General features: G+C 37.9%; 5 protein-coding genes and 1 long non-coding RNA gene across 10 annotated transcripts; 5 read left to right on the top strand and 1 right to left on the bottom strand.

The window, feature by feature from the left end:
- Nucleotides 1-217: 217 nt before the first annotated feature.
- On the top strand, nt 218-3,151 carry LOC133718344 (plant-specific TFIIB-related protein 1). The gene is made up of 3 exons (XM_062145174.1): nt 218-884; nt 1,179-1,337; nt 2,240-3,151. The coding sequence occupies exons 1-3, from the start codon at nt 306-308 to the stop codon at nt 3,038-3,040; spliced, it is 1,539 nt and encodes a 512-aa protein (XP_062001158.1). The 5' UTR covers nt 218-305; the 3' UTR covers nt 3,041-3,151.
- Nucleotides 3,152-3,378: 227 nt separating this feature from the next.
- On the top strand, nt 3,379-7,170 carry LOC133718353 (acidic leucine-rich nuclear phosphoprotein 32-related protein). The gene is made up of 2 exons (XM_062145185.1): nt 3,379-5,154; nt 6,381-7,170. The coding sequence occupies exons 1-2, from the start codon at nt 4,021-4,023 to the stop codon at nt 6,666-6,668; spliced, it is 1,422 nt and encodes a 473-aa protein (XP_062001169.1). The 5' UTR covers nt 3,379-4,020; the 3' UTR covers nt 6,669-7,170.
- Nucleotides 7,171-8,598: 1,428 nt separating this feature from the next.
- Nucleotides 8,599-9,591, top strand: LOC133727264 (uncharacterized). The gene has a single exon (XM_062154867.1). The coding sequence runs from the start codon at nt 8,920-8,922 to the stop codon at nt 9,409-9,411; it is 492 nt and encodes a 163-aa protein (XP_062010851.1). The 5' UTR covers nt 8,599-8,919; the 3' UTR covers nt 9,412-9,591.
- A 4,858-nt stretch (nt 9,592-14,449) lies between these two features.
- LOC133727263 (uncharacterized) lies at nt 14,450-18,283 on the bottom strand. 2 transcript variants are annotated; one of them, XR_009855079.1, is made up of 7 exons: nt 17,024-18,283; nt 16,289-16,388; nt 15,958-16,087; nt 15,565-15,652; nt 15,352-15,455; nt 14,982-15,252; nt 14,451-14,902 (listed from the first exon to the last, which is right to left on the bottom strand). It is a non-coding gene; the product is annotated as an uncharacterized LOC133727263 (long non-coding RNA). The 2 variants fall into 2 exon arrangements; XR_009855078.1 differs by having other exon boundaries at nt 14,450-14,902; nt 14,982-15,455.
- Nucleotides 18,284-18,894: 611 nt separating this feature from the next.
- On the top strand, nt 18,895-21,194 carry LOC133718333 (F-box protein At5g07610-like). 2 transcript variants are annotated; one of them, XM_062145164.1, is made up of 2 exons: nt 18,895-19,066; nt 19,743-21,194. In XM_062145164.1, exon 2 carries the CDS (start codon nt 19,767-19,769, stop codon nt 20,853-20,855), a length of 1,089 nt encoding a protein of 362 aa, XP_062001148.1. In that variant the 5' UTR covers nt 18,895-19,066; nt 19,743-19,766; the 3' UTR covers nt 20,856-21,194. The 2 variants fall into 2 exon arrangements, with proteins under 2 accessions (XP_062001148.1, XP_062001140.1); XM_062145156.1 differs by having other exon boundaries at nt 18,901-19,066; nt 19,697-21,194.
- A 1,537-nt stretch (nt 21,195-22,731) lies between these two features.
- Nucleotides 22,732-26,058, top strand: LOC133727262 (F-box protein At5g03970-like). Of its 3 annotated transcripts, none has more exons than XM_062154863.1 (3): nt 22,732-22,871; nt 23,711-23,895; nt 24,484-26,058. In XM_062154863.1, exons 2-3 carry the CDS (start codon nt 23,713-23,715, stop codon nt 25,678-25,680), a joined length of 1,380 nt encoding a protein of 459 aa, XP_062010847.1. In that variant the 5' UTR covers nt 22,732-22,871; nt 23,711-23,712; the 3' UTR covers nt 25,681-26,058. The 3 variants fall into 3 exon arrangements, with proteins under 3 accessions (XP_062010847.1, XP_062010849.1, XP_062010850.1); XM_062154865.1 differs by having other exon boundaries at nt 22,839-22,950; XM_062154866.1 differs by lacking the exon at nt 22,732-22,871 and adding an exon at nt 22,968-23,236.
- The last annotated feature ends 1,729 nt before the right edge of the window (nt 26,059-27,787 follow it).

Below are 27,787 nucleotides of genomic sequence, written 5' to 3'. Positions count from 1 at the left end.
ATTATATTGCTACATTTTTGTGTGTCGACCGACCAACTCGCTAGACATTATACTGTGAGCTTGCGAGATGGTCTATTTTATATCACAGTGTTCCGGATGATCAACTTTTTATGTTTTTTTTTTTTTTTTTTTTGAAAAAAGTAGATGTTATAGTATATTGGAGTATTGAAGTTTTGAACTCGGAGCATTTATGGTACTAGGGTGTAAGAAATTGTATGCATAAGTGTGTAACTATATAAGTTGGTTGACCCCTAAATAAGGGACGAAGAAGAGTTTGACGCAATAGTGAGCAAACGAGAAGTAAAATGAAGTGCCCGTACTGCTCGGCCGGACAAGGCCGTTGTGCGACAACAACCTCCCGTCGTTCAATCACGGAGTGCACCTCCTGCGGGCGCGTGGTGGAAGAGCGCCAAACCCAATTCCACCACCTCTTCCACCTACGCGCCCAAGACAACCCTCTCTGCCTCGTCACCTCCGACCTCCCAACCCCTCCTCCGCCACCCCAAAACGACGACGTCGAAGACCCGTTCGAGCCCACGGGATTCATCACCGCCTTCTCCACCTGGTCCCTCGAGCCCAGCCCACTCTACCTCCGCTCCTCCCTCTCCTTCTCCGGCCACCTCGCCGAGCTCGAGCGCGTGCTCGAACTGTCCTCCGCCTCCGCCACCTCCTCCACCGTCGTGGTCGACAATCTCAGGGCGTATATGCAGATCATCGACGTGGCTTCGATTTTGGGATTGGATTATGACATTTCGGACCACGCGTTTCAGTTGTTCAGGGATTGTTGCTCCACTACTTGCTTGAGGAATCGGAGCGTTGAAGCCCTAGCTACTGCTGCTCTCGTCCAGGCCATTAGGGAGGCCCAAGAACCCAGAACCCTTCAGGTACTCAATTCTCACCTTTCTATTTTGGTAATTGTCTATATATGAAATGCTAATTAGGTCTGTAATTGTAATTGATGTTCAAAGTTGGTGAATTGTTTTATAATGTAGCACTACTAGTAGTACTGTTTTTGGTAAATTACTAGGACAACTTTTGTGTTAGTTATTAGTAGAAGATTTATTGATGTGAATCATGGAGTTTCAGTTGCAGCCATTTCTGTTGCTCATTAAGTTCTTAATAATGAGTTGACTTTTGTGGTTTCTAGTCATGATTTGGCGTTTGATTCTATAATGCAGGAGATCTCAATTGCAGCTAATGTAGCGCAGAAGGAAATTGGTAAGTACATCAAGATACTTGGGGAAGCGCTTCAACTAAGTCAGCCTATCAACAGCAATTCCATATCGGTCCACATGCCGAGGTTTTGCACTCTCCTCCAGCTAAATACGTCTGCTCAGGTATTTTTATTTCGGTCCAGAATTTGGTACTTGAACTGAGCACTGATAACCTGATATACATTATTTGATATGAGTCTGCTGCCGGCAAAAGCCTTGATCTTATTTTGTTAGATGGTTGTTGAAGGAAAGAGATATGACATGGGGAAAATTTGGGAAAATGCAGTGATTATAGTTTTTTGTATATGTTCCAGACTAGAATGAGTAGTTTGGGAACTGTGTTCTCAAGGTGAAATTATTTCACAACTGGTGAAGCACAATGTATGCTGGATTCTAATTACAGTTTGTTAGTTTCATCTTATTGAAAGTGAATGAAAGCGCAATTTCTTTTGGTTAAGAAAGAAAGCACAATTTTAATGAACCCTAAAATTCACATACTAGTTTCTTAAGTCTTAACCACCTTCACAATGTGTTTGATGAGTCTCTTATTGGCTTTACTTTACTGGCATTTGACATCTCTCAGTGTATGGAGTGAGCTTGTAATCCTCACATGTTTTTGGTTTCACTCAGTGACTTAAGTCTGAGCTTCAATGTAACTTTACACGACTGAATATTATGACCATAATTATCTCACATTTGGTCAAGCACAATTTTTGCTAAGTTCTAATGAAAGCGGTAAAACAGTTATTTGTTGAGAATGAAAGCATAGTTTAATAAACCCTGGAAATGACATTTTAGTTTCTTAATCACCTTCAGAATGTGTTTGATGAGTTTCTTAATTGCTTTACTGTCATCTTGCAATATCCTCAAATTCAGTATATGGAATGAGGTTTAGAGGATTGTATTCCTCACAGAAATTAGCTTGGCTTGGTGACTTAAGTTGTGATGTATGTTAATAGTGCTGAACTTCGACTTAATATTAGACCGAGTGAATTGTTATCTTATAATTCACATTCTTTTTGTAGAAACTTGCAACTCATATTGGAGAGGTTGTTATCAACAAATGCTTCTGCACTCGCAGAAACCCCATTAGCATCTCTGCGGCTGCTATATATTTAGCCTGCCAGCTTGAAGACAAGCGAAAAACTCAGGCAGAGATTTGTAAGGTGACTGGTCTTACCGAAGTCACTCTCCGGAAAGTCTACAAGGAACTCTTGGAAAATTGGGATGATTTACTCCCATCTAATTATACTCCGGCTGTTCCTCCAGAAAGAGCATTTCCTACTACTGTAATTGCTTCAGGACGATCTTCAGCACCGAAAGCTGATTTACCTGAACTACCAGTTTTTTTGAACAGAGAGAGGCAGCCGGAGATAAAACCTGACAAACCAGAGGGATTAGATATGAACGTTGAGCCAACCGAAGAAGAGGATTTTGACAGTACAGTTAATTCTCGAGTTTCACAGTCACCAGTGGTGAACCTTTCAACACTTTTGTGGCAATCCCAGGTTCCATTTGGTACTTCTGGAAGTGCAGCAGTACTAAAGTCACAGAATATTGCCGTAGCAATGGACATCGATACGCCACAGAGTAACCAACACCTCGAGCACAAGTTGGACAAGGACACAAAGGGTTCTACTGGTAATCGAAATCCAACTTCAAGTTCGAGTTCACTTGCCAGGCAGTTTCGATACCCACCTTCCTCAGGTTCCTCTCCAAATGTTCAATATTCGCTTCCTCCAAAGCTTGGACCAGGTTACACTGAGCTTAGAGGTAGCAGGGGTCAAAATGGAAGTGAAAATTCCAAACAGAGTGGGGATGCCTGAGGTGGTACAAGTGATTCTTATGTTGTATATAAGCCTAAGACGTGACACATTATTAGCTTCATGATCAATTAAATTTTTCCGTAATTCGGTGCCAAATCGAAGCACTACTTGGTAATTTCATCCCTAAGTCTCATCTTAATTATGGTGCTCACGCAGTATAACAATGAGGAGTATTGCTGACCTTTCTTTCCTTGGTTTTTGGTCAGAAACAACGGCGCGTCGTGTGAAAGATGCTACCACCAAAATAGTGTCGTAGTCATGGATCGTCCATCATGCTGTCATGCATGATGCATAAGGTAAGCATCATGGCAATCTCGTAATTATTTCAAATCACAAGGGCATATATTTAATTCTTCCCGATATTTACACCACAGTGACGTGTCTTTCATGCGCGTCCGAAATCTTCTCTCTCCTAACCTCCCCCGCTCTCTCTCTCTCTCTCTCTCTCTCTCTTCCTCTACAAACAAACACAACAAGCTGCAATCTGGACCGTCCAATACATCCACGTCATCGATCCGCGCCTTTCTAATCTGACGGCTCATAATGGCGCAATAATGCTAATAGTCTGGGTAGGTTCAGCTCCCCGAACCCTAGCCACGCGAGCCCCCTTCTCTTAGAGGTTTATCCCGACTCGCCCACTCGCCCAATACGAAGAGGAGAGAGAAAATTAGAAAGAGGAAGGAGGAGGAAAACAAAAAAAAATTTAGGGCCCTTCTTTTCCTCTCCATCTCCATCTCCAGCTTGCAGAAGAGAGTCCGTACACACATCTAAAAAAATTAGGGTTTTACAGAAAGAGAGAGGGGGTTTGAATTCGGTGTCGTTTTGATCTTTCAATTAGGAATTGGGGCTAAAATTAGGGTTCAGAGTCTTTCTGTGAGGAGGTTTGTTCTATGTTGTGAATCTATTTGATTTGTTGAAAAAAAAATAGAGGTGAGATTGTGAAATTATTTTGTATGAGATAAGAAACCGTGGGGTATTTGATGGATGAGATCTGGGAGCGAGCCATTGAGACAGCGCTGGACGGCGAGACAGACCACGCTTCGGCTCGAAGCCTGACTCTAGATGGTGCGGTGAAGTGCGTCCAGGGCCGGCTACCCCCTCCGGGTCTTCTAGAGAAGTTCCAGAACCTTCAGCATCTCTCGATTGCAAACGTGGGCGTTTCGTCCCTGGAGCAGTTCCCGAGGCTCCGAAGCCTCCACTCCCTGATTCTCTCCGACAATCGAATCGCAGGAGGGCTTGAATTTCTGGTAGAGGCCGGGCTGGACTCGCTGAGAGACCTGGACCTGTCCAACAACCGGATTCAGTATATTGAAGATCTAGCCCCGCTGGCGCAGCTGAAGCTGACCTCGCTTGATCTGTATGAGTGTCCGGTGACGCGTGTCAAGGATTACCGATCTAGGGTTTTCGGGTTGATTAGGTCGTTGAAGTATTTGGATAAGATGGATGCGGAGGAGAACGAGCCGCCGGAGAGCGAGGATGAGGAGGAGGAGGATGAGGAAGATGAGGATGACCCTGGGAGCGGGGAAATCGATGGTGAGGATCGGCCTTCTAGGATGATGAGTAATGGGCACACTGAGGCGGCTGAAGGGGTTGTGGATGTTGATGAGGATGATGAGAGTGACGCCGATGAGGAGGAGACTTTGACTGCCACTAGGGTGAATGGACAGAATCACCCGACGGAGAACGGTTTCCGGGTTGCTCCCGTGGCCGGAGAGAATGGAGGAGAGGATGAGGAGGAGGAGGATGATGATGAGAACTACTCTGCAGAGGAGATAGACGAGGAGGATAGTGAGGATGATGAGGTGGTGGAGGTGCATGAGATTGAGGATAGTGATGATGAGGAAGATGGGGTTGAGTATGATGAGGAGGATGATGACGATGACGACGACGACGATGATGAGGAGGAGGAGGAAGTGGACAATGATGAGGGGGATTTGGCTGAGCCAGAGAGTACAGGAAGGTTAACAAGCACAGAAGGAGAGATTGATGGCCATGAGCAAGGAGAGGATGATGGAGATGAAGATGATAATGGAGAGACCGGGGAGGAGGAGCTGGGTGTTGAAGAAGAGGGACCGCTTGAAGTTGAAGTTGAAGATGAAGATGGCGAAGAAGAGGTGAGAGCTCCTTATCTTTATATTATTGTGCCTGATTTATATTTATAGTTTGCTATGATTTTATTTTTGCGTTTTTTTTTTACTGCCTATTGATTTTTAAACTAATGTTCGTTTAGTGCCCTGCAGAGAATGAGAGACATTTCTCCTGAACTAATGATAAGATTGTCATGCAATATCTGCTTCACGTTGGGTGAAATTGGTTGCTTGATATATTTGCTTGTATATTTTCTTTAGATTTTCTGCTCTGATCCAAAGTCTGAGGCTGCTCTGCTTAATTCCTGGTGAATTTGTTTTAGCTTTTTAATTTTTTAGTCTTTTTGAATGTGAAATTTTTGTTTTTGCAAGTCTCCAACACTAGGGGAGTTTAAAACATATTGGAAAACATCTTTTTTGTGATAAATGCCCGACTCTTTTTAAAATATGGGGCAAACATTTTTCCATTAAACCCCTCTTTGATTTTGTATTAATGCCGCTCTCCTTTTTTTTTGTTAGAAAGACTTTTTTATTATTATTATTATTTTTTTTTTTAGGCCCATCTGATTTCATGTAATGTCAGTGTACTGAATATGACTTTTGATGTATGGTTTTATGTTTTTTGAATCTTCAGAGCATGCATATGCTACAGAAAATTCCATAGACTTTTTCTTTTTGATAGGATTAATCCAAAGTTCCCTTTTTTATTTCTTATATTTTGTTTCTGGTTTCTATTGTTTTTAGTTCGAGGCAGACATATGCTATAGAAAATTCCATAGATTTTATCTTGTTGATAGTGATAAATATCTGAAGTCCCCTTTTTTATTTCTTATATTTTCTTTCTGGTTTTTTTTTTTTTTTTTTTCTGATATGACTTGTGTCTGTTATAATTGCATATGTCATGGTAATAAGTTGACAGAGAAACTAGTAATAATCCATGTTATTCTGCTTTGATGGCTGTAATGCCGGTGCCGAAATTTGAGGAAGTTCTGCTCAGTAAAAGCTTATCTTTGATATGGAAACTTTTTAAAGTAGGACCGTGCTAGTTAGTTTCACAAGGATCAGTAGTGCTGTTCTTCCGATGAATCCTTTGATATCAATTTGATGTTTCCCTCTGTTTTGAAATTTTGGATCCTATTTTCCTGGATGTGCATTTGTACTGAATTTCAGTCCATATTAATTGGTCCACCTTATGTTTTTCTTATTATCATTGCTAAATTTATGAGCTAACAGAAATATGAATTGGATTGCAGGAGGAAGACTATGGCGGAGGTTACTTAGTGCAACCAGTGGCACAGGCTGAGGAAGAAGATGCTGGCGTCAGTGACATGGACGCAGAAAATGAAGAAGGGGATGGTGAAGAAGATGAGGAGGAAGTCGAAGAGGATGATGACGATGAAGTTCAGGTTCTGCCTCCCTCGTCTTCTTCACAGATGAAGAGAAAAAGAGATGAAGCTGCAGATTCAGATGACAATGGTGAGGACGACGAGGAAGATGATGATGTGGTTGAGTACAGCAAGTCTTCGAAGAAGCACCGTTGACGCTCAGTGGATCCCTGCCAAATGTTTGTGTTCTTGATGCCTTTTTTCTTAGCTTGGAAACAGAGAAGAAACTCAGATTTAGATTAGATTGGTTGGTGGGTTAGAGAGAGAGACCGGTTAGTTATTTTCATGGATCTTCTTGGACAAACATAATATATGATTATGGTGTGTTAAGGAAAGAGTCGTTGCGTCCTTGGATGCAATGGAGCTTTTGAATTTTCAAAAAGTCGTTGGTGTTTTGATCCCCCCTTACATATAGCCGTTACAGTGTGGTGATTCGAATGGCAGTTATTGGCGGTCCTAGTTCGGAAGGAGTCAGTTTCGGTATATGGAGGGAAAATTCAGAACTCAAATTCTTCTTGTTTTTGGTTATGTTTGTCCAACCAGGTCTTTTTTTTTTTTTTTGTTGGAGAAAAAGGGGATTATGTAAAACGCCTTGTAGATAGTTTTTATGAATGAATGATGTTCCATTCAATCAAGTTGGCTTCTGGGTCTTTCTTTATGTGCTTCACTACTTTATTTTATATGTTTGGCAGGTGGTGACGTGTAAATTTTGTATGTTTATTTACCAGGTGGCAAATGATTTGTGAGGTAAAGACATGTGACATGGGACCTAATGATTCAAGTGTTCCCATCTTTAACAAAGCCAAAGGAAAAGGGAACGCGGTCACACCAAATGAGATGCACTTGGTTCTTATTGTGTTTGTATATGTACCCTAGTGTTACCCTGAAGCTGAGGTGGTTGGAGTCTATTGGTTGGATTGCAAATAGTTATACGACTATAGTGTAGCCTGTAGGTAACCGGCTTCGGAAGCTCCAGCTGAACTAGTCGACGGCTTTGCCTCAAAAAGCGCCTCAAAGCAAAGCAGCTTTCCGCAACCCCCCTCTACTTTGTGTTATTATATATCGGCCCCTTGCCAGCTGATTCTAGTCTCTGAGACCAGAGGCAGACAAAAAGTTTCTCTAAAACAAAGTTAAAAAGAAATTTTCATTCGATTTAGTTGAGATCTTTTTCATCTTTTTTCAAAGCGTAACAAATACAATCGGAGTACATTAAATTACTCTTTTTTCTTTTATCAAATCAAATTGATATATTAAAAATGTTGAAATAATAAGATAATTATGCAGCAAACACAAACCACAAAAGCTTCTAAACCAGCAAGCACAGAACAAATGAGAGAATTAAAATAGTAACAAATACACCAACAATTTTAACGTGGAAACCCTCTAATGTGAAGGGAAAAACTACGGGACGATTTCCGAAAGCTTCCACAATTACAATCTCCAATCTCTCTAGATCACTAGAGGAATAACTTTCAAGAATCACTCTTGGTTAACATACACAATAGGCTGTACAAGAAGGATTGATTTCTCTTTTTCTCTCCTTATACAGATCTCACACTCTCTCCAGCTCCTTCTAGAGAATATGAAGGGATCACCAAGAAACAATGACTATTATTGTTTCCAATACCAGCTGCACTCTTCTCAGCTCTTAGGAAAACTGAAACGGCTTCTTTTCTTTTCTCCAAGACATAGAGTCCAACTTGGACTTTGTGACAGATCAAACATGTAACTAATAGGAGTTTTAAATGAGGAGGGAACTCCAACAAAAAACATGTATCAAGTCCAGCATTACATGATTTTAAAATGAATCAAACTTAAACAAAATAACAACAATAAACTCATAAAGAGATGAGTGGTCTATTGGATCATTGAACCCTTATTTTCCTTAAACAACAAGGCTTGAAAATTTTTAAAATAGAGTATTTGTTTGCAAATCAAGTTGAACTTCCTCTCCATAATCAGAATGCTATTGCACTCCTTCAAATAAAGTAACATACAAATACAGCTGATATTTACAATTTGTGAGTTGATTTTTATAATCTTCTCTGGCTAAACATCTTTACCCGTTGTATGTCAGTTTCGATCAATCCTCATACTTGTATATGGTAGGGCACAAGGTCTTCAACATAATCAGTTGACGTTCACTCAACATCTCTCAACTCAAATCTCACGTGAGATGACATGTTGAGAATAAATTTCAGTCTGAATTCACATCATGCAACTACAATTAGATAAAATCCTTGTTGGTCTTAAATTGAGTCGCATCCCTGGGTGTTTGGTAAATATATCAAACCAGTATGTGACCAATGGCTTTGTTGGATAAGGTATTAAAGAGCAGAGTGAGTTCAGCAAACTAGGCTAACCAGCAGCTCCCTCTCAGACTCTTTGCATCTCTCTAACCTCAAAAATGTTGCTTCTTACACCAGCATCCACTCCTCTATTGTCACACCCAGCAAATGGTCTCACATTTAGAACAAACACAACCAGATTTCAAACCCAACTCAAGGTCTTATCCATGGCCAAGCAAACCAGCGAAGAAACCAGCAGCACCACCATAGAGAAAATAGCCATAGCTGGCGGCTTAGTCTCCAACCCGGTGATTGGTTGGTCCCTCTACACTCTCAAGACCACCGGGTGTGGCCTGCCTCCCGGACCCGGTGGATCCATCGGTGCACTTGAAGGTGTCAGCTACCTAGCTGTGCTGGGAATAGTGGGTTGGTCTTTGTACACCAAGACCAAAACAGGCTCGGGTCTGCCCAATGGACCATTTGGGTTGCTTGGTGCTGTTGAGGGTCTGTCTTACTTGTCTTTGCTTGCCATTTTGGTCGTGTTTGGGATCCAGTTTGTTCAGCAGGGCTCCATTCCAGGACCCCTCCCAACTGATCAGTGCTTTGGATGAAGATGAAGATGATGATAATGTGAGATTTTGAGCCAGTACTATTCTATCTTCTGTTTGTGGCCAAGCTTGGTCTGTCCTGGATTTAAAGTATTCTACTATAGTCATGTATAGGTTATGTAATACTATGAGAATGTTATGAAGCTCTAGTCCTACTATTCAAATGTTGTTCCTTGAGTTTTATTGTGGTCTGCCTGCCTGATTTGGTTTTCTAGCTATATACATGGCTTCGATATGCTAGTAAATATTTGATGCAAATCCTAAATTTACTGACCTGTTCATGTTCTAATTGCCTCAATAATTATACAAATAAAGGAAATTTGATATTAATTAATCCCTAAAGTTTGGATCTTATCTTCGGCAAAGTTGAAGAAAAATGGTAAAGGTAGTAGCTACTATCAAGACGATCAGATTGTTAGCATCTTCAAAGTTGCATTCTCTCTTTGAGAACAGAAATACGAGTTGGTAGCTTGGTTCGACTACATTTATGGCATGTAAATTCAATTCTCATTGACACCATAAGACTTAGCTTTCTTGGCGTTAATAGGTTCGAACCCCGAAGCTGTCAAAGTGGTCAGACACTGTGCTGCAATGCACAGTTGGAGCATTTCACAGGCGCCGAAGGGGTTTATCTTGGGCCTAGGAAGCCTTTGAGTTCCTCTTGACAAAGTAAAAAAAAAAAAAACTTTCTTGGCGTTAATGAAGTTTGATTGCTAGGAAAATCGCGAGATGAGCTGTAAAAGTCATACATCAGTGGTCGAATCTCCGTTAGCTATGCGAGTCTTAACTAACACATTACACGAGTTGGGGGACTAGTTCTTGTGACCAAGATTTGTCTCATTTCTTTTTTTGTGCAACTTTAGTGTTATTCAATAATTTGGAGATTTTTTTTTTAAATAAGAAAAGACTATAAATTAGATAAGGAAGTGGGAACCAATGTTTACGGCATCAAATAATAGAACTTTAAAAGCTACACTAAAAGCATAATTGATCCAACAAAGATCATCTAATGATGTATGTCGTAGATGATCCGGAGTTTGAATAGGAGATTATTACTTAAAAAAAAAAAAAAAAAAAATGAAGGGACTTGGCCCCATAGTTGTCTAGGGAAGGCCAATGGCCCATAGCTATATCATTATCAATAATTGATTTCTTGAAAATTTCTTTATATAAATCAAAACAATTCTCCCACTTTTTTCAACATTCATGTTACCTAGCTAATATTTCAATAGTGATATCAGTCATCCCAATCTGGTCAATACCAATTTTTTAACAACCTAACCAAACAATTTAGAAAGCAAAATCAAATATGTGGATTGATTTGATGTAAGAAAACCAACAAACCTTGCTGGTTAAAAAGATTCTCTTGTCTGCAATGATATACTTGGAGTGAGGCCATGAATCACATGGGACGGTAACAGCCAAAGGGTCTGGTAAGCCATTGCTGTGTAAATGTATGGTCTTGATGTAAAGCTCCCCGAGATTCCAAGTTCAATCGTCAAGTTTACCTCAACAAACTTCGCATAAGAAACTAATTCCAAATAATAGAAATAGTTGCAACAATGCGTTTCAGTTAATTACCAAAAACCCAAAACAAGAATAAAAATTCTTGCGGGAATTAAAACTAAGGGGGGTGTATTGTATTTGGATTTGTGCAGACTTTTTTTAAATGACAGATTTTTTGAAAAGTCCACAGACTCTTTAAAAAGTTGATAGACTGTTATGGATTTCTTAAAACCATTGATTTTAGCAACAGACTTTTATTGATTCATGAAAATCTATATACTTTATTATGAATGACTTCTACAGATTTCCTAGCATGTACAAAATATAAAAACAAAAAGGATTAATTTCAGTTTACCCCCCTGAGGTTTGGGGGTGTCATCATTTCACCCCCCAAACTCTCAATTTCACTTTTTTACCCCCTGAACTTTCCAATTTCAATCAGTCGTGTCCAATTTCTCCTATTCCGTCCAAATTGGACGTTAACTATGACCTTTCAGGGGTAAAATGGTCATTTCAAGATAAAAAAAATAAAAAAATAAAAAAAAATAAAAAAATTCCTTTTATTTTTTCTGTTTTTTTTTATTTTTTATTTTTTATTTTTATATATTTTGTCTTCAACCTATACACCACAAGTTATAATAGGTTTATATATAGGCTAATGCGTCCATATATCAAAGTGAAGAAATATCAGTAAAAAATAATTTTACACTTTATCTGTAAATAAATATCTGTAAAAAATGATTTTACACACTCGCTGGTCTACGATATTTGTTATATATCTCCGATAAAGTGAAGAATTTTAGGATATATCCCCAATAAAGTGAAGAAATATCTGTAAAAAATAATTTTACACTTTATCTGTAAATAAATATTTGTAAAAAATGATTTTACACACTCGCTGGTCTACGATATTTGTGATATATCTCTAATAAAGTGAAGAATTTTAGGATATATCCCCAATAAAGTGAAGAAATATCTATAAAAAATAATTTTACACTTTATCTGTAAATAAATATCTGTAAAAAATGATTTTACACACTCGCTGGTCTACGATATTTGTGATATATCTCAGATAAAGTGAACAATTTTAGGATATATCCCCAATAAAGTGAAGAAATATCTATAAAAAATAATTTTACACTTTATTTGTAAATAAATATCTATAAAAAATGATTTTAAACAGATTTTTCTTCACTTTATTGGGGATATACATATATTTATTTACAGATAAAGTGTAAAATTATTTTTTACAGATATTTCTTCACTTTATTGGGGATATATCCTAAAATTCTTCACTTTATCGGAGATATATAATAAATATCGTAGACCAGCGAGCGGCTTTTAACCACCTAGAGTTTTTTTTTTTTTTTTATAAACCTATTATAACTTGTGGTGTATAGGTTGAAGACAAAATAAAATTAAAAAAAAAATCGAAGTAACAGAAAAAAAAAAAAAAAAAAAAAAAAACTTATTTTTTTATTATTTTTTTTTGTCTTGAAATGACCATTTTACCCCTCAAAAGTCAGAGTTAACGTCCAATTTGGACGGAATAGGAGAAATTGGACACGACTGATTGAAATTGGAAAGTTCAGGGGGTAAAAAAGTGAAATTGAGAGTTTGGGGGGTGAAATGATGACACCCCCAAACCTCAGGGGGGTAAACTGAAATTAATCCAAACAAAAAACAAAATAAATGCAGCCCAAACACAAAACAAGATAATAACTCGTTGTCTCTTCAATGCTCAAGTATCTTCTAATAGAAATTGACTCAAATGAATGATTGTTAGTCTGTCTAGCGAGTTTGTTCTCATTCCTAATCTCCCAATAACATAAATATACAATATAAATCACTTGATGTTTATGGTTAATTATTCTCATCAATTTTGTTTTCGCCGATTAACATATATTGTAGCAATATTGGTCACTGTCTTGATCTATAATCAATCAATTGAAATTCAATTGTTCAACCTTTCTTTGAATTTGAATCATAATATAAATTCAAATTAATGAGAATAATTAATTAATAAGATAAAATTTAGTATGCCATAGCAACATTGTTCAAGGTCTTAGGGGTTTAGGGGGTCGTTCCTTTCTGGTTTCGGGTCGGAGGTGATGGCGATTTGGAGCATTTGTGGATTGCTGGTGTTGACATTAAGGTAGCAATGGAGTTGGGTTTAGTTTAGTCTCAGGTCTGATGGTCCAGCATTTCACTTTGGTCGGGTTCGAAGTCACAACGAGTGTAGACTTGGTCGATCAAAGGCAGGTCAGGAGGACTCTGGGTGGCGAGTTAGTGTTGACGAAGTTGCGAGTTTGGCATTCACTGCTCCTGCGCAAGTTGTCTCTGCCTTTTAGTTGTTGTGTAAGTTTTAGTTTGTAGTTGAGTCAGTCAGTCAGTATGGATTTCTAGTGTGAATTCCAGTGGCCAATTCTGTGTTAGAGATGTTGCCCAAACTCAGTGTAACCAGTTCATTATTAATGAAGTCTCTTCTTGATAAAAAAAAAGGTCTTAGGGGTAGACCACAATATTTGGGTTTTAAGGTTTCATAAATCATTTTTATTGCTATTAAGGTTCGAAGTATCACAATTGAAAAAAAAAAAAAACAAACAAAAATCACATTCAACAACTACAATGAACATGTTGGGTATCAAAAAACGTTGATATCATAAAAGATTAGAGAAACGACAAAAAATTAAGAAAGAGAGATGATGAATGACCAACTTCTTCGTGCGTAGAAATAAGAACTTTGATAGACCTTTTTTTTTTTTTTTAAGAGTAAACTTTGATAGACTTTTTCAAATCTTTGGTCTGGAGGCTGAAAAATTATTAGAATTTGGTATGTATAGTTAACACTACAAAGTCCATGATTATCCATGATTTTCTAATTCCATAAGTATGAATGATATTTTGAATACCTCTGTACTTTTATTCATTTTTAAAAGTCCTAATTGAATACTCCTAGATTTTGGTGGAATTCATGAAGTCTTTAAAAATCCTAATCGAATACCTCAAGACTTTCATGGACTGCTAAAAGTCTATATTGAATACACCTAGACTTTTAAATTCCATAGATTTCTTTAAAAGTTCCACTAATTCCATATACAATACACCCCCCTAAGATTAGGCCACCACTTCAAGCTTTCATCGAGCAGAAATCTGCTCTTCCAAGAAGGATTGTTACCATCACCCGCAAAGGTAACAGAGATCGGACCCAAAAGTTTCGGGCTTGGGAATCGGTCGGAACCGCCGTATGCATCGCCGACAGGAGGCGACGTTAGAGTGAGTGCTAGAATAAGCGTAGCGAGAGAGAGTAGGGTTGTTTCACCCATCTTGTCTCTAATTTCCACTTCTCTCTAATAGAAAACATTACTTGCTCGAGTAGTAACGTAGTAAACAAATTATTGTAGGAATTAAAACTAGGTGTTAAAGAATATACATTTAGATTAGAAAACATTACCTGTTCTAGTAGTAACTAGCAATAGTACCCGCGCTTTGCCGCGGGATTTGTTGTTGGTAATAATTTACAATAATGAAAGATATAATTGAAAATGACTTTATTATTGATCAAATTGATAAAATACCATATATAACATCAATTGGAATAGTATTTTTGCGAAGAGACGGAAACTGTTCGCAATTGAACTGCTCTACAAAGTACTTCCATATCATCTGATTCCTCCAAGCCTTTGATTTCCATCAACACAAATTGTTCTGTGATCCAATATGCATCCCTCTGGACACTCAGCTTCTTGTTTTGCTGTCCAACAGTTGCATCCAGCGGCATTAGTAGTACCTCACCTGGAGGCAACTCCCCTCTTGAATTCAATTTTCTTATCAGTCAGACTTGATTTGGCAAAACAATGTCAGTAACTGCTCTCTCATCCCTAAATGGTATATTACTTTACAAAGTGCTTCGTGGCCAAGAAGAAGCCTCCACTTATTGTCTCGATGTATCAACTTTGGTTCAATGGCGTTATGTAATTGAGCAAGACTGCAAAAAGTATATCTTGTTAAATAAGAACAACACCTCGGCATCAAAGGCAAAGTGAAATATCTATGGTGACGAATACCTCCATGAAGTCACTGCTTCAAGTTTCCATTGTTGATATACATGCAGTATATCTGAGATAAATATTTTGCTCTTGACACTCATAGCAGGTATGCACAATTATATATCAAGAGTAGATGGAAAACAAATGTACCCATCGAAACCCAGAAACAAACGATAAGAAAAAAAACTCAGCAAGTAAAATAAAAAATAGTAAAAGAAGCAAACCTCATTTGTCAGCTCGGCATAGTAAACAGCTCAAAAACTACCTTGTGTAATCTTATCGAAATCAGCTAAGAAAAAATCAAAATTCAAAAGGAATTAGGAAAAGGTGGATTATTAACCTGAAGAATATCAGAAGAGAAGACGAAAAATAAGAAGAGAAACCATACCCCAAGACATTAATGTCTGATGGATTATTAACCTGAAGAAAATTGTCCAGATTAAGGCCACCATGGGGAGGTTTCCCCCTACATTCCAGGTTGCCACAAAAACTCTAAAAGACAAACCCGAAAGGGATGTATTTAAAAAGTTGTGTCATATATTGTAATCAGGAAAGCAACATGAAATAGACATAGGAAAAAAAAAAATCAAATTATGATTACCTAAAGGACTGGACATCTCAACCCATGGGCATTTGAGCCCTTTCGCCACGTATTGATTGACTCTCAAGCACTGGATCAGATTGTGCTTCTGAAAGAAGATAAAAGCAGGATAATTTTCATGCTAAGATACTTAATACTATAAAATAGGTATAAACTTTCAGCTCTACTTTCAGCTCACCTATTGCACGTATTTTAGTTAAATTCTCATGTAAGGAAGATAAATAGTTCCTGATCAGAGAGCTCTACACAAACTATTTTTAAACTTTTATTAAATATATGCATGTGTTTTCATTCTGTGTCTTGGTTTATGCCTTTACAGAAATATTGTCAAATATATACTACTGCAATAAGAATGAGTGATTATTTCGTTGTATAAATTGAATTATACCGTACCTTTCTATTCTCTGCCTCTTCTTCTGATAACTTGGAACCCGAGCAGAATTCGGTGAGAATAAATAGCTATGTCAAAATATTTAAGCATTTCCTTAGATTTTGGTTGTTTTGAAGAAGGGAATCAATTGCTCTGTAACATAAGTGATTAAGCATCAGAACCAACGATATGAAACACACCAAGTTTTACTTTCGATTAGACAAAGAACTCAAATGGGCACTTCTATATCTGTTTAAACATTTTTAAATGTATGCACTGAAGTGTCATGGACTTTAAACATATCTAAACAAATGACACCAACGTGAACAATTTAAGGGAGAGAATTGAATTAACCTGAAGAGTATTTTTGATGACTGTCATAAAAACTTAAATTGGGCTGCATCATAATCAAATTAACTGAAAGGGGCACATGTTGCATCAGATACCTAAAATGCTGCTTCATAATAAAAGGTAGTGTTAATATACAAAGAATGCAGCATGTACTATGATGTATTTTCAGTTGGCTATCAATTTGTAGATAGTAATTGATACTATGCTTCAGTATGGAAGGTCATAATGATGCTGGTCCTGTTGATAGTGACCTAATCTCTATATTTCAATCATTCAAATTATTTTGTGTTTTACGTATTCTGCATTTGTTCTATTATGTATTAATCAACCTATAGAGAGTCATTTGATTTTTTAACTCCACTGTAAAATGAAAATTGACAATTAATAAAAACAACAGGAACAGAGAGTAATGTATCAATCATTTGTGTATGAGTAAAGAAAAGAAAAGAAAAGAATCTGTTTCATGTTATGCATATACAATTTTATCTCAGAGATCGACAACGCTATGAGATCCTCATCGATCAGCTAGTGAACTTTAATTTTAATATATGAACTAATTTGTATCTCATATCATCTTTTTATCATAAGAAAATATAGTTATATATCAGGTGATAATGATTATCAGTGCATACCATGTCACAAAAATATGAGTGTTTAACATGAAACCATATATGTCTAAATGTACTATGTAGATCAAATTATGAAAACATATGTGACCGATTACACTTGTGTACATACCTGAAATAGATTATTTGAGGAGTAGTGGGCACCAAGCTAGAGAGTAGAGATTAGCTGAACTGTTAGCTTCATCAAAAGCAAATGGAGCTTGTAAATAATCTGCTATGCCAGTTTCAGTAGGTGTCCGCAGATAAATCACCACCCTTCAATACGTACAACCTCTAGACTTAGCGCACACTATAAAAATAAAGAAAGCAAATTCAACCTATGAACAATTCAATCAAAAACACATCAAATTTCAAAAACAAAATCACAACCCAAATTTTCACCCTTGCCAATCGTTCTGATAGAAACCAAATCGAAATTCACAAAACAAAATGCTACCACAATCTTGGATCTCTCCTATTCACAAAACAAACCCAAATTCACAATCCAAAACGCTACAACAAATCAAAAATTCAAAAGCTGTGAAAACCAAACCCCTCCTATTTGCTTTAAGCCCAACCTTTATATCTCACAGCTTGATCAATACAGTTCATACCTGCCTTTGACGATGCGTCTCTATCTAAGAGCAAAACCGAAAGTAGAATGAACAGTTTGCACGACTGCACTCGATGAAGGCTTCCAGAACGCACCACAAAACTCACGCTTTTTATCTCTGTATAGAACTCGAGGGCAGAACTGCCATTTCGCATGTGAACAGTGATGAACAGTGCTTATGAACAGTGTAGGAGCTTTAGTATATAGTAAATGTGGTAAAGAGGACCATAGAGGTCGCCGATTGCAAAGCAGCCAAAGCCTTTAGCTTGGGCAGTGAGAATTATATCCTTGTATTGTTCAACACCTACGACTTGGCAAAGCGGAGCAACGACGCAAGTGATTCGCCAGTGACTTCCAAGTGGGCGGTGAAGGCGGAGAGGCAGGGTGAGCGCAGGTGGAGGTGGAGGGTGCCGTTCCATCGAGGAAATGAAAGACGTAGATCCGAGATTTAGGTTTATCGGGTTGGGGATTCGAAACTGGCATCACCGAAGTAGAAGGACCATTGGCGATGATTATTGAGGTGTGAAGAGGTTTGAGAACAAATTGAAATCCAGTTTCGGACTTGGGAGTTTTTCATGCATCCCTTTTGGGGTTGGGGACGATGATCTTTGTGTGTGATTGGAATCATCTGATTCTTAGTGCCATTGTTATTATTTTTGGAAAAAAATTGAGAAATTTGGTAATTTTGCATTAAAATCTGTTCCATATGTTTTGGGTCTGGGCTCCGTGTCCTTATTTGTACTGTATGAAACTGTCAAAAGATGTGTTTTCTGTTTTCAATCTTTGGTCTGGTGCTACTATCTATATATTGTATTCTTCTTTAACTCTTTGTATAATGAATGAAAGTTGTGTTTCCAGTTTTACTTAGAAGCATATTTTAGGGTAAATGATTTAAGTAATGGGCAACCGCGAACGAGTCACGAGTAACGGAGAATGGTAACTAGTAACAGAGAACGGGTAACAGGTAACAAGTTACGGCAAACATGCAACGGGATGAACGAAGACGGATAATGGGAGTCAGGGCCAAAACAGTAAAACTATTAGTTCGCTTAGGGGTTTCACTGTTCATCTTGGGGATTTAGACGAGAAAATTGGAAGAGAGCTAGTACTACTGTACGTCTGTACTACTACTCCACTGGAAGCTTCATAGTCATATAAGAATATAAGATGAGTGTGACTTAACATAAACCAATGGTTATTTCTTTGTAATCTAGTCTAAAATAATTACCTTCTGTAACCCCAAATGTACAAGCACCTGGACTTTATGACCTAATTATTGAAACATTTTCCAAACAAGGAAGCTACCAAAATAATACAGTACAGAAAAGTCCACCAATAGAGAATAATTTACACTCCATCAATACGGATTATGTTTTTTCTTAAAATAATTTAATTCAATAAAGGAATTCTTTTCCGTAATTAAAATCCTTATCTTCTGCGGAAGATGTAAAATCCTCCAAAATTCCAAAAAGCGCATTGGACTTATAGTCAAGCTGGGTCTCTCTCTCTCTCTCGATCATCACGTCTCTTCAGGTTCGCCGATCGCCGCCGCAGTCCCAATCGGTACGATCTCTCACCTCACTCCCTTTGATTTCCTCCTCTCATCGATTCGATCGGTTTCAATGTACGCTCTTGATCATGATTCAACTCCTATGCTTCGATTTTGTTCGTCGCGGAATTTTTCTAGGGTTTTTGAGGTCTGATCGTCGCTGTTTTTTTTTGGCTTATTGATTGTATTAGCATGGCCTTGGATGTTTTCATTGCTCTTTTGGTTGACGCGAATTTGAGTTTTTCTGTGTTCTTGATTATTCACATTGCAAGGGTTAGGAATTTTTGGTAGGACCGTGGCTTGTTTTCTGATTCATATTCTTTGTGCAATTTTTTTTTTTTTTTTTTGGTGGTCATTCTTTGTGCAATTTTGGAATCACTCTATTGTTTGCATCTATGAGATTCCGGAATGTGCATTGTCTTTTGTTGAATAAACAAGCCAATAGTGATCAATCATCGTTGTTTTTAACAAGAAATTTTATCAATTTCTTTTCATCTGGTTTTTAGAAATTGACCATGAGTTAGGTTAGGCTATCGGTGTTCTGTCGAGTATGGAGAACATTTGATATATTTTTCTTCGAGTATTAGACAAGAGTTAACATGGCTTCTATGTTCAAATGAGTCTTTTTCTTAATTGTGTATTAGGTGAACACTCTAATAAGGTGGGATGGTTTCATTGCGGTTTAAGCAGTAGAGGAGTTTAATTGAGAGCGCAATGGATCGAGCAAGGAGGGCAAAAGAGTTGGTAGCAAACAAGAACAGCATGATATACATGGACCTCAAGGATATAGTCAAGGATCATGCTCTCCCATTCCTCCCCGCCAAATCACTGTTCAGGTTCAATGGGGTTTGTAAGGACTGGAAGATCCAGATCAGATCTCCTTTCTTTGCCCACAAGCAGTCAACTAGCTTTTCTGATGTCTCGGGCTTCTTTCTTGTTTCCGCATCAACCGTACCTTCATTTATCTCTATTGATTCCATGGCCTATGGTGTTCCAGACCCGTCACTGAAGTTTTTACCTGAGCCAGTTGACATAAGGGCTTCTTCCAATGGACTACTATGCTGCCAGGGACGTGAAGGCTATAAGGCTTACTACATCTGCAATCCGGTTACTAAGCAGTGGAAAAAACTTCCTAAACCAAATGCTGACCATGGATCTGACCCTGCTCTGGTTCTCATCTTTGAGCCGTCTTTGCTCAGTTTTGTGGCCGAGTACAAGCTGGTCTGTGCTTTCCCATCACAGGATTTTGAGAATGGACATGAATTTGAGATCTATTCCTCCAAGGAGGGGTCTTGGAGAATTTCTGGTGAGATTTTCTATGGCAGTGGGTCTGTTGTGCCAAGATCTGGTGTTTCTGTGAATGACATAATCTATTGGTATGCATCAAGTGGTAGGATTCTTGTTTTTGACCTGAAGATGGAGAGGGCACAACTCCTTTATGGCCATGGTTATTATGATTCAATCTTGGGTGTGATTGATGGAAAGCTATGTTCGACCAAGGCTCAGGGTACTGGAGTAACCATAAGTGTGTTGTCTAATGCTTACACAAACACAATGCAGATGCACAGCTCAGTCAAGGCATGGGAAAGGAAACTTACAATCAATCTTACCCCTGCACCAGTACCTTCAACGGCTGGTAGTTCTACTGGTAGTTTATTGTTTGCAAGTGGGAATCTAGTATTGTACCGGTGTGGCTCAAAACTCCATTCGTACAACCTGCGGACTAAAGAAACTCTATACATAGGTGATGAGCTTTACCATGGGACATTTGTTCCTCATGTGAACAGCCTCGTGGAGATTTAGTTGCTTCTTGATGATTCTATTGTCCAATGTTGCCATTGTGCAATCTGGAAGAAAAAGACACTAGTAGTTGTTAGTGTCCGTGGTGGTTATGATTTGAACTAATTGCTTCAGTTTCTAGTTATGCTTTTATTTGTCCTGTGTTCATGGCTATCTAAATGCCCATGAGTTAGTAGTCAACTGCTTATTTGGCATTTTGAGGACCTGGTGCTTGATATATTGTATATTGGGATTCAGTTCACAGGAGCTTTTAAACCAGTAATGTAGCTACGATGGCTGTGGATCTTTAATAATGTACTTTAAATCTAACTGAAGACACCCACTGCTGTTCATTTGTGTTGATCGCAGGTGTTCTTGTCCCATTTTAAGGTTCTTGAATGATCCTTATAGTGATTGAGGACAAGCTAGGTTGTTCATTTCTATTGTGCTTACCTTTTTTGTTGTCGAAAACACACGTCGGTTTATCATATATATAGGAGTGGCATCTTCAATGAATGAACTTGATCGAGCTTTAAAGGTTTACTTTTCCTGAAACTTTTCGGCCATATAAAGTTGATACTCTTGTTCACCTACTCAGTGATGTATACACATTTTTTCCCTTTTGAGTCTAGAACTGTGAAATGAACTCATATTAAGCAAACGCTGGTCATTCATGGATGAAGAGTTTCAGCAATTCAGTTTTCACTTCATTACTTACTACTGACATGTTTACTTATTGAAATAGAGATAGAGACTTTAGCTTTGTGAAATCCTTTTGCATTAACTAACACTACGAAAATGAATGAGTTAGTAACTCTAAAAATTAGATTGATGGTAATTAGAACCCTAAGTTTGTGATATGTGTCAATCTTTCAAACAGTTATTTCATGTGATACGTGTCAATCTGTCAGATAATGGGCATATGTCCACCCTAACTCTAGGTGGGCAGCAAATTTGTCTCCAATTACTGAGATTTGGGAAAATATGAGTTTTGAGAATAATGGAGTGAGCATTCGTTTTTCTTGAGGGGAGGTGCCCAGGTGGAATTTGCAATTTATTTCCATGAGAAAATAATTCTTTCAAGTGATTATAATATTCACTCTAAATTGATTTTGAGAAATAGTGCTTAAATGTTGAATCCCATGCATTAGTACTTGAACGCCTCCTTCGTAGGACTTGGATCTCGAGTTGATCAAAATTTCCTGAGATTGTAAGAAAGAAAAGAAAACAAGATTACAAGTTCTTATTGGCGATTTTTCAAAATTTTCCAATAGAAAATGATAATAACCACCTGGTGTAATAAGGTTGGTTGAGCAGCTTAGCATGAAACCTATATGTCTAGCGTTTGAGTCCCACCTGCCACTGTTTTGTAGCCAACAGATTTGAGGAGCTTTCAGGTTCGTGCAATCGTGCACCTACGGTAGAGGATTTGTCTAGCTTTGCTGTGATACTCTTGTGAACCTCGGTCCGAATACTGATTGAGTGGATGTGTTACTACTCGCTAACGTAACCACCTAGTATGATAAGGTTAGTCGAGTGGTTTAGCATGGAACTCACATGTCTAGTGTTCAAGTCTCAACTCCCCTACTTTGTGGCTAGCAAATTTGAGGAGCCTTTAGGAGCGTGCGTCTGCAACAACAGAGGATTTATCTAGCTTGCTATGTGATCACCCTGATAAAATAAAAAAATTTAAAAAAAAAAAAAAGAAAAAAAAAAAAGGATAATGATTATTGGTTAATACAATTTTTCAAAGTAGATGATACTGTAGTCGTTTGTGACTAATCCCTCGGATCATGGATACCCAAATCCGGCAAATCAAAACCTGACCCGAACCTTCAGACTTGACCCCCACGCTAACATACCGCCATTCCCATCTCCACCCAATACAAGGCCTACACATGTCCTCTCGAAATAGTAATCCCATATGAACCCAAATCCTGTTAGTCTGTTTAACTGCTCTCTCAACCGTGAATTCAGACTCTCTCGCTCTAAATTCACCGCCGCATTTGATCTCCGGCCGCCTCTCTCAGCCCTACGACGGTGCCTTTCTCGTTTTCCTTTGATTTTTTCCGTCGTAGATTTCGTTTAAACGACACGCGCTCCTCTGTTTTTGATTTGGGTATTTCGTCGAAAAATGTTACAAGCTTGAATCTTTAAGGCCGTTTTCCTTTTGGGTTTTCTCTACTTTTCGTTAATCATTTTGCTCGTTCTTGGGTTTGTTCGTGTATAATCTGTTCTGGGTTTTCTAATACGCCTCTGTTTTGTTCCATTTTCGATTTTCTTTAACCAAATTATTATGTTTTGTTACTGAGAAAGCCAAGAGAAAAAAACTTCACACTTGGGTCTGAGATAAATGTGTTTTCGGTTTGAATTTGATTCTCAGAACACAAAAGACTGAATCTTTGGTAAGAAATCAAGAAAGCCATGTTGGAATTTTTACTAGTTTTTCCAAGATCTGAAATTATGTAGATCAAGATCCCACTTATTTAAATCTTTGGTGATAGGATACCATCAAAATCTGATTCTCTATATGTTCTGTTTCCAGAATAGCGATTTTGTGGGATTTCTTTTGTGCCAAGCAAAGTTAGGGTTTAGTTTATCTGTTATTTAAACTGTTGATGTCCCTCATCTGAAATCAAAATTGTTATGTCACAAGCCTGTATATTGAATGGAAGAATGTTCTGAGGTTCGAATGTCATTTGTCATGCATAGGTTTTCGGAACCAAGTTCGTTTCTTTGAGTGTTCATTAATCTGAAACTGTGGTTTGAGAAATAGAATTATCTACTTTGAGCAGTTAAAATTAAATTTGTTGCCATTTGGTCATTGTATTTTTGGGATAACTTTTCTTTGAACTCATTACGATTTGTCATTTTTGCAGTAATGGCGACTTCTGAGGAGGAGCATCCCGTTGATAATGACAATCTTGTGGACAATGATTCTGAAGAAGATCAGTTTGATGACATTGCAGAACAGCATATACAGTCTTCAAATGAGCTCAAAGTGGTGGATCTCTCTGATGTGGTATGTTCAAATGAGCTCAAAGTGGTGGATCGCTCTGATATGGTATACCCTTGGAACTTTGCTGTTATTTTTAGTTTTTTTACTGAAAGAAATACAAGGCTTGGCTGTAGTTTAGTTTTGGAATGTAGGAGACCTTGGCGGATGTTCTTCTGTTATTTATGTACATACTACTGCTAAAGTTTATATGGTTTTGATTTCAAAGTCCATGCTTTGGAACAATTGAAACTCTTAGTTAGAAGTGTTATCTATCTCTTGGAAACCATTTAGCTCGCTCTGTATCTCTTCTTGGGTTCTAGTGTAGTAATTTGATTTTCCTCTGACCAAAAGGTCCTTCTTTAGTTTATTGATTGCATCAATGTAATATTTTTGGCCCCTCTATACTACTAGCATTCTTAGCTCCAAGCAGGCTGCTAGAGGGTCATAATTTTTGGCCTAGATGTCCCTCTAATATTTTATAGATTTGAAAAAATAATTCATGTAGAAGAGAGTCCATGGATGAGTTGCACAAATTTTTTTCTTGTTTGCTTGGTTTGATGATGAGTTGAAGGCTTTTTCATTTTTCATGAGACTACTGTTTAAGTTATGTTTTTATCCTTATATGCATCTTGATGTTTTGATTCTTTCTTGCAGTTTGGCAGAGATCCTCGCAAAAGAACCGCTCCTGTAGATGTTCCTTCTGATGAATTTCCACACAAAAGGTTTAAGCAAAACATGGAGATCCAAGATGTTGTAATGGAGCATGCTCTTTATTTCCTCCCTGCCAAGTCGCTTTGCAGATTCAAAACTGTTAACAAAGAGTGGGATCAGTACATTAACAGCCCCTTTTTCGCTCACCAGCAAACTCACTCCTTCCGAGACATCTCTGGTCTTTTTTGTCAACTCCCTGGTGATAAGCCTTCCTTCATATCACTTGATCAAGATGCTTATGGCATTCCTAGTCCATCCCTCAGTTTCTTGCCTCAGCCTGTTACTCTCAGAACCGCTTGCAATGGTCTGCTTTGCTGCCAAAGCTGCTTTGAACAAAATAGCTACTACATTTGTAACCCTGTGAATGAGGAATGGAAAGTGCTTCCGGAGCCAAACTTTTATCATGGACCTGATCAATCAGCCTTGGCACTAGCCTTTGAGCCTTCGGCACTAAACTTTGCAGCACATTTTGAACTTGTGTGTGCATTTTCTCTATCTTTAACTGATCAACCAGTCATCTGCTTTGAGATATACTCTTCAAGGTCAAGGTCCTGGAGACTCGCTGAGACTGTATGTTCTGAGCTAGATGCCTTGAAGTTGAATGGGGATGGAATCTTCCTGAAGGGTGTAGTCTTTTGGGAAACTTTTGCTGGGGCCATTCTGGCTTTTGACTTGAAGGAGGAGCACTATGGCATTCTGTCACTCCCTCCCAACAGTGGACCACAAGGTGTTCTAACAGAGATGCGGGGTGAGCTGTGCTATATTCTGCCTGTTAGAGAAGGTAATAGTTACACCTTGGAAATCCATGGTGATATGGACATGAATCTCAAGCATATAATTCCTCTCAATCTTGGTTTTCTTTCTCATACTCACCAAGAGTCGATAAGGGTTTTGGCTTGTGTGAATGATGATGCTGTGGTAATTCTTTTTGGAGACAGAGTGATTGCTTATAATATGAAAGCTAGGACGGTTGAAACATTAAGGGATATAGTGATTGGTAATTACAATGGTGAATACAATGCTGGATTTGCAAAGTATCTTCCTTATGTGAACAGCCTTGTTCATGTACGCTCATCATACATAACGAGCCTCCTTTCTGAAGATCCTACTACCTCCTATTCCTATCTGAAGTCTCCCTGAACAGCCTTTTACGGTCAGTGTGGCAGTTAATGCTCCACATTACCTTTTTTCTCTCCAATTGGATCATTCATTGGTTTTAGGATTGATTCTTTGCAAGTTCAGTCCAGAGCTTCTTTTCGTGTTGGGGAAGAAGTTCTTATTTGGAACTTGTTTAATCTCATAGGTTCTTGGGATTGATTGGTTTTTTGCAAGTTCAATTCACAACTTCTTTCTAAGCTTGAGAAAGAAGTTCTCCTTTGGAACTTGCTTGATTGTCATAAAGTTTGTTCTTGGTATTTGACTTTCTGTATGTTTCTGATCATGAAAACATTGTCATTTGTACCTCCTTGTATGATGGATAATCAGTTTCATTTTCTGTGTTATGGTTTAAACCGTTTAATTCTTTGATCATTTCTTGAAGCTATCAGAATCATATTGTCCTCGTCCTCTTAAGAAACCCAACAAGGTTATCGATTTCTTGTAGAATTGGAGAGACAGTAGCCACATGATGATATGATGATGAGAATTTGAATTGATTTATGGCAAAATTTCAGATCGTTAAGACAAAATCGATACAGTAATCTGACAAATCAAAACTAGGGTTTCACTATTGATCCTTTTTTTTTTTTTTAGACACGGGCTAATTAGAACTTTATTACTAAGAAATAAAGTTAGGAAAGCTATTATGAAAAGATGCAAATCTAGCCACTACAACTACTAAAGGAAAAACATTATCGAAAAAAAAAACTACTAAAGGAAAAAAAAACATTTTGAAATTGATAAAAGGAAGAAAAAAAAAGGGTCTTTCTAAATGTACCCAGTAAAATTCTAAGTGTACCCAGCTAATTATTTATATCCAATGATATCTAATTAAATGCAGATAAATTTTCCAAAATACCCTCATCTACACAAAACAAACCCAGCAACTTCTTATTCCCTTTCTCTTTTATTTTGGGTTTCAAGATTCATGTTCCGGTAGGAATTGCTTCAGTTTGAGACATATTTGATGAGTTTTTTGTTCAATTAATCATCTAAGCAAAATAAAAGAACAAATTATTATTAGAGGGAAGAGAAAATTTTTTCAAGAGTTGAGAAAGGTGCGAATCATCTTCAAACTGAATGAGAAATCATCTCAATGGAATTGATTTGTTGTCTCTACCACCAAGATCAAGAAGTAATATTCATTGAATAATGGATTCCACAAGAAGAAACTAATTAACTTCTCTCCCTATAAATCAATCCTTAGACGTTGCTGAAAAACCCAATATTTGCTGGGTGTTTGGCGATGGGGCAATGATGGAAAAATTAATTGAGTTTATTATATATTTTTAATTTAAAAATAATTGCTGGGTATACTTAGATTTTTGCTGGGTACATTTAGAAACACCCAAAAAAAAAAGATCTAAAGACTACAAATTAGGGAGTCAATACTCTCAATGTTGCCTGAAGAAAGTGAACAAAGGATGATAAACTTTCTGATTGGCATTCCAACCCATAATGAAATCCATATGAGCATATTCATCTACGTATTGTTCCACACGCTTGTCGATCCTTGTCATGATCTTTGAGGTCATATATAGCAAACTTTTCACATCGTTGACGTCTGAAAGTGCATCTCTCCCTCCACAGCGAGGAAAAGAGGAATGTCTTTTGGAATGTTTTCCTTGTTGTACTATGGAGTAAACTGATTGTATTGCTGCAAATTTTTGAGTGGAAGAGTGTAATCGAACTTTCTTATGGTTCCACTTCTGATCATATGAGACAAATGTACGAAATTCTTTGTGGCAGTGGATTGTGGTGTATGTTCATATCAAAGATCTAAACTTGTTTGAAGGACTTGGACAGCAATTTGGACCGGTTATAGCAGCCAAAATGTTGGAGCAGTGCACCCGGATGTATGCAAAGAATGGTCTGCAGTGTTTGATCTAATCGCCGTAGCGGATCGAGGAAATTCTCAGAGACCAAAGATGTAGAATTGCTCAGCAGAAAATGTTTGAGTAGAAACTCTTAAAAGCGGTGTGGATAACCGGATATATGACCCAGATAAGCAACTGGCATGGGCTAAGTAAAACAGCTGATCTTAGTGAGTTTCTCATCTTTTGTTGGGACAAGGCAGCTAGCACTGTCA

The sequence above is a fragment of the Rosa rugosa genome, chromosome 1 (genome assembly GCF_958449725.1).
Source record: "Rosa rugosa chromosome 1, drRosRugo1.1, whole genome shotgun sequence".
NCBI classification, from domain to species: domain Eukaryota; kingdom Viridiplantae; phylum Streptophyta; class Magnoliopsida; order Rosales; family Rosaceae; genus Rosa; species Rosa rugosa.
This window is presented reverse-complemented; position numbering and strand designations above follow the sequence as displayed.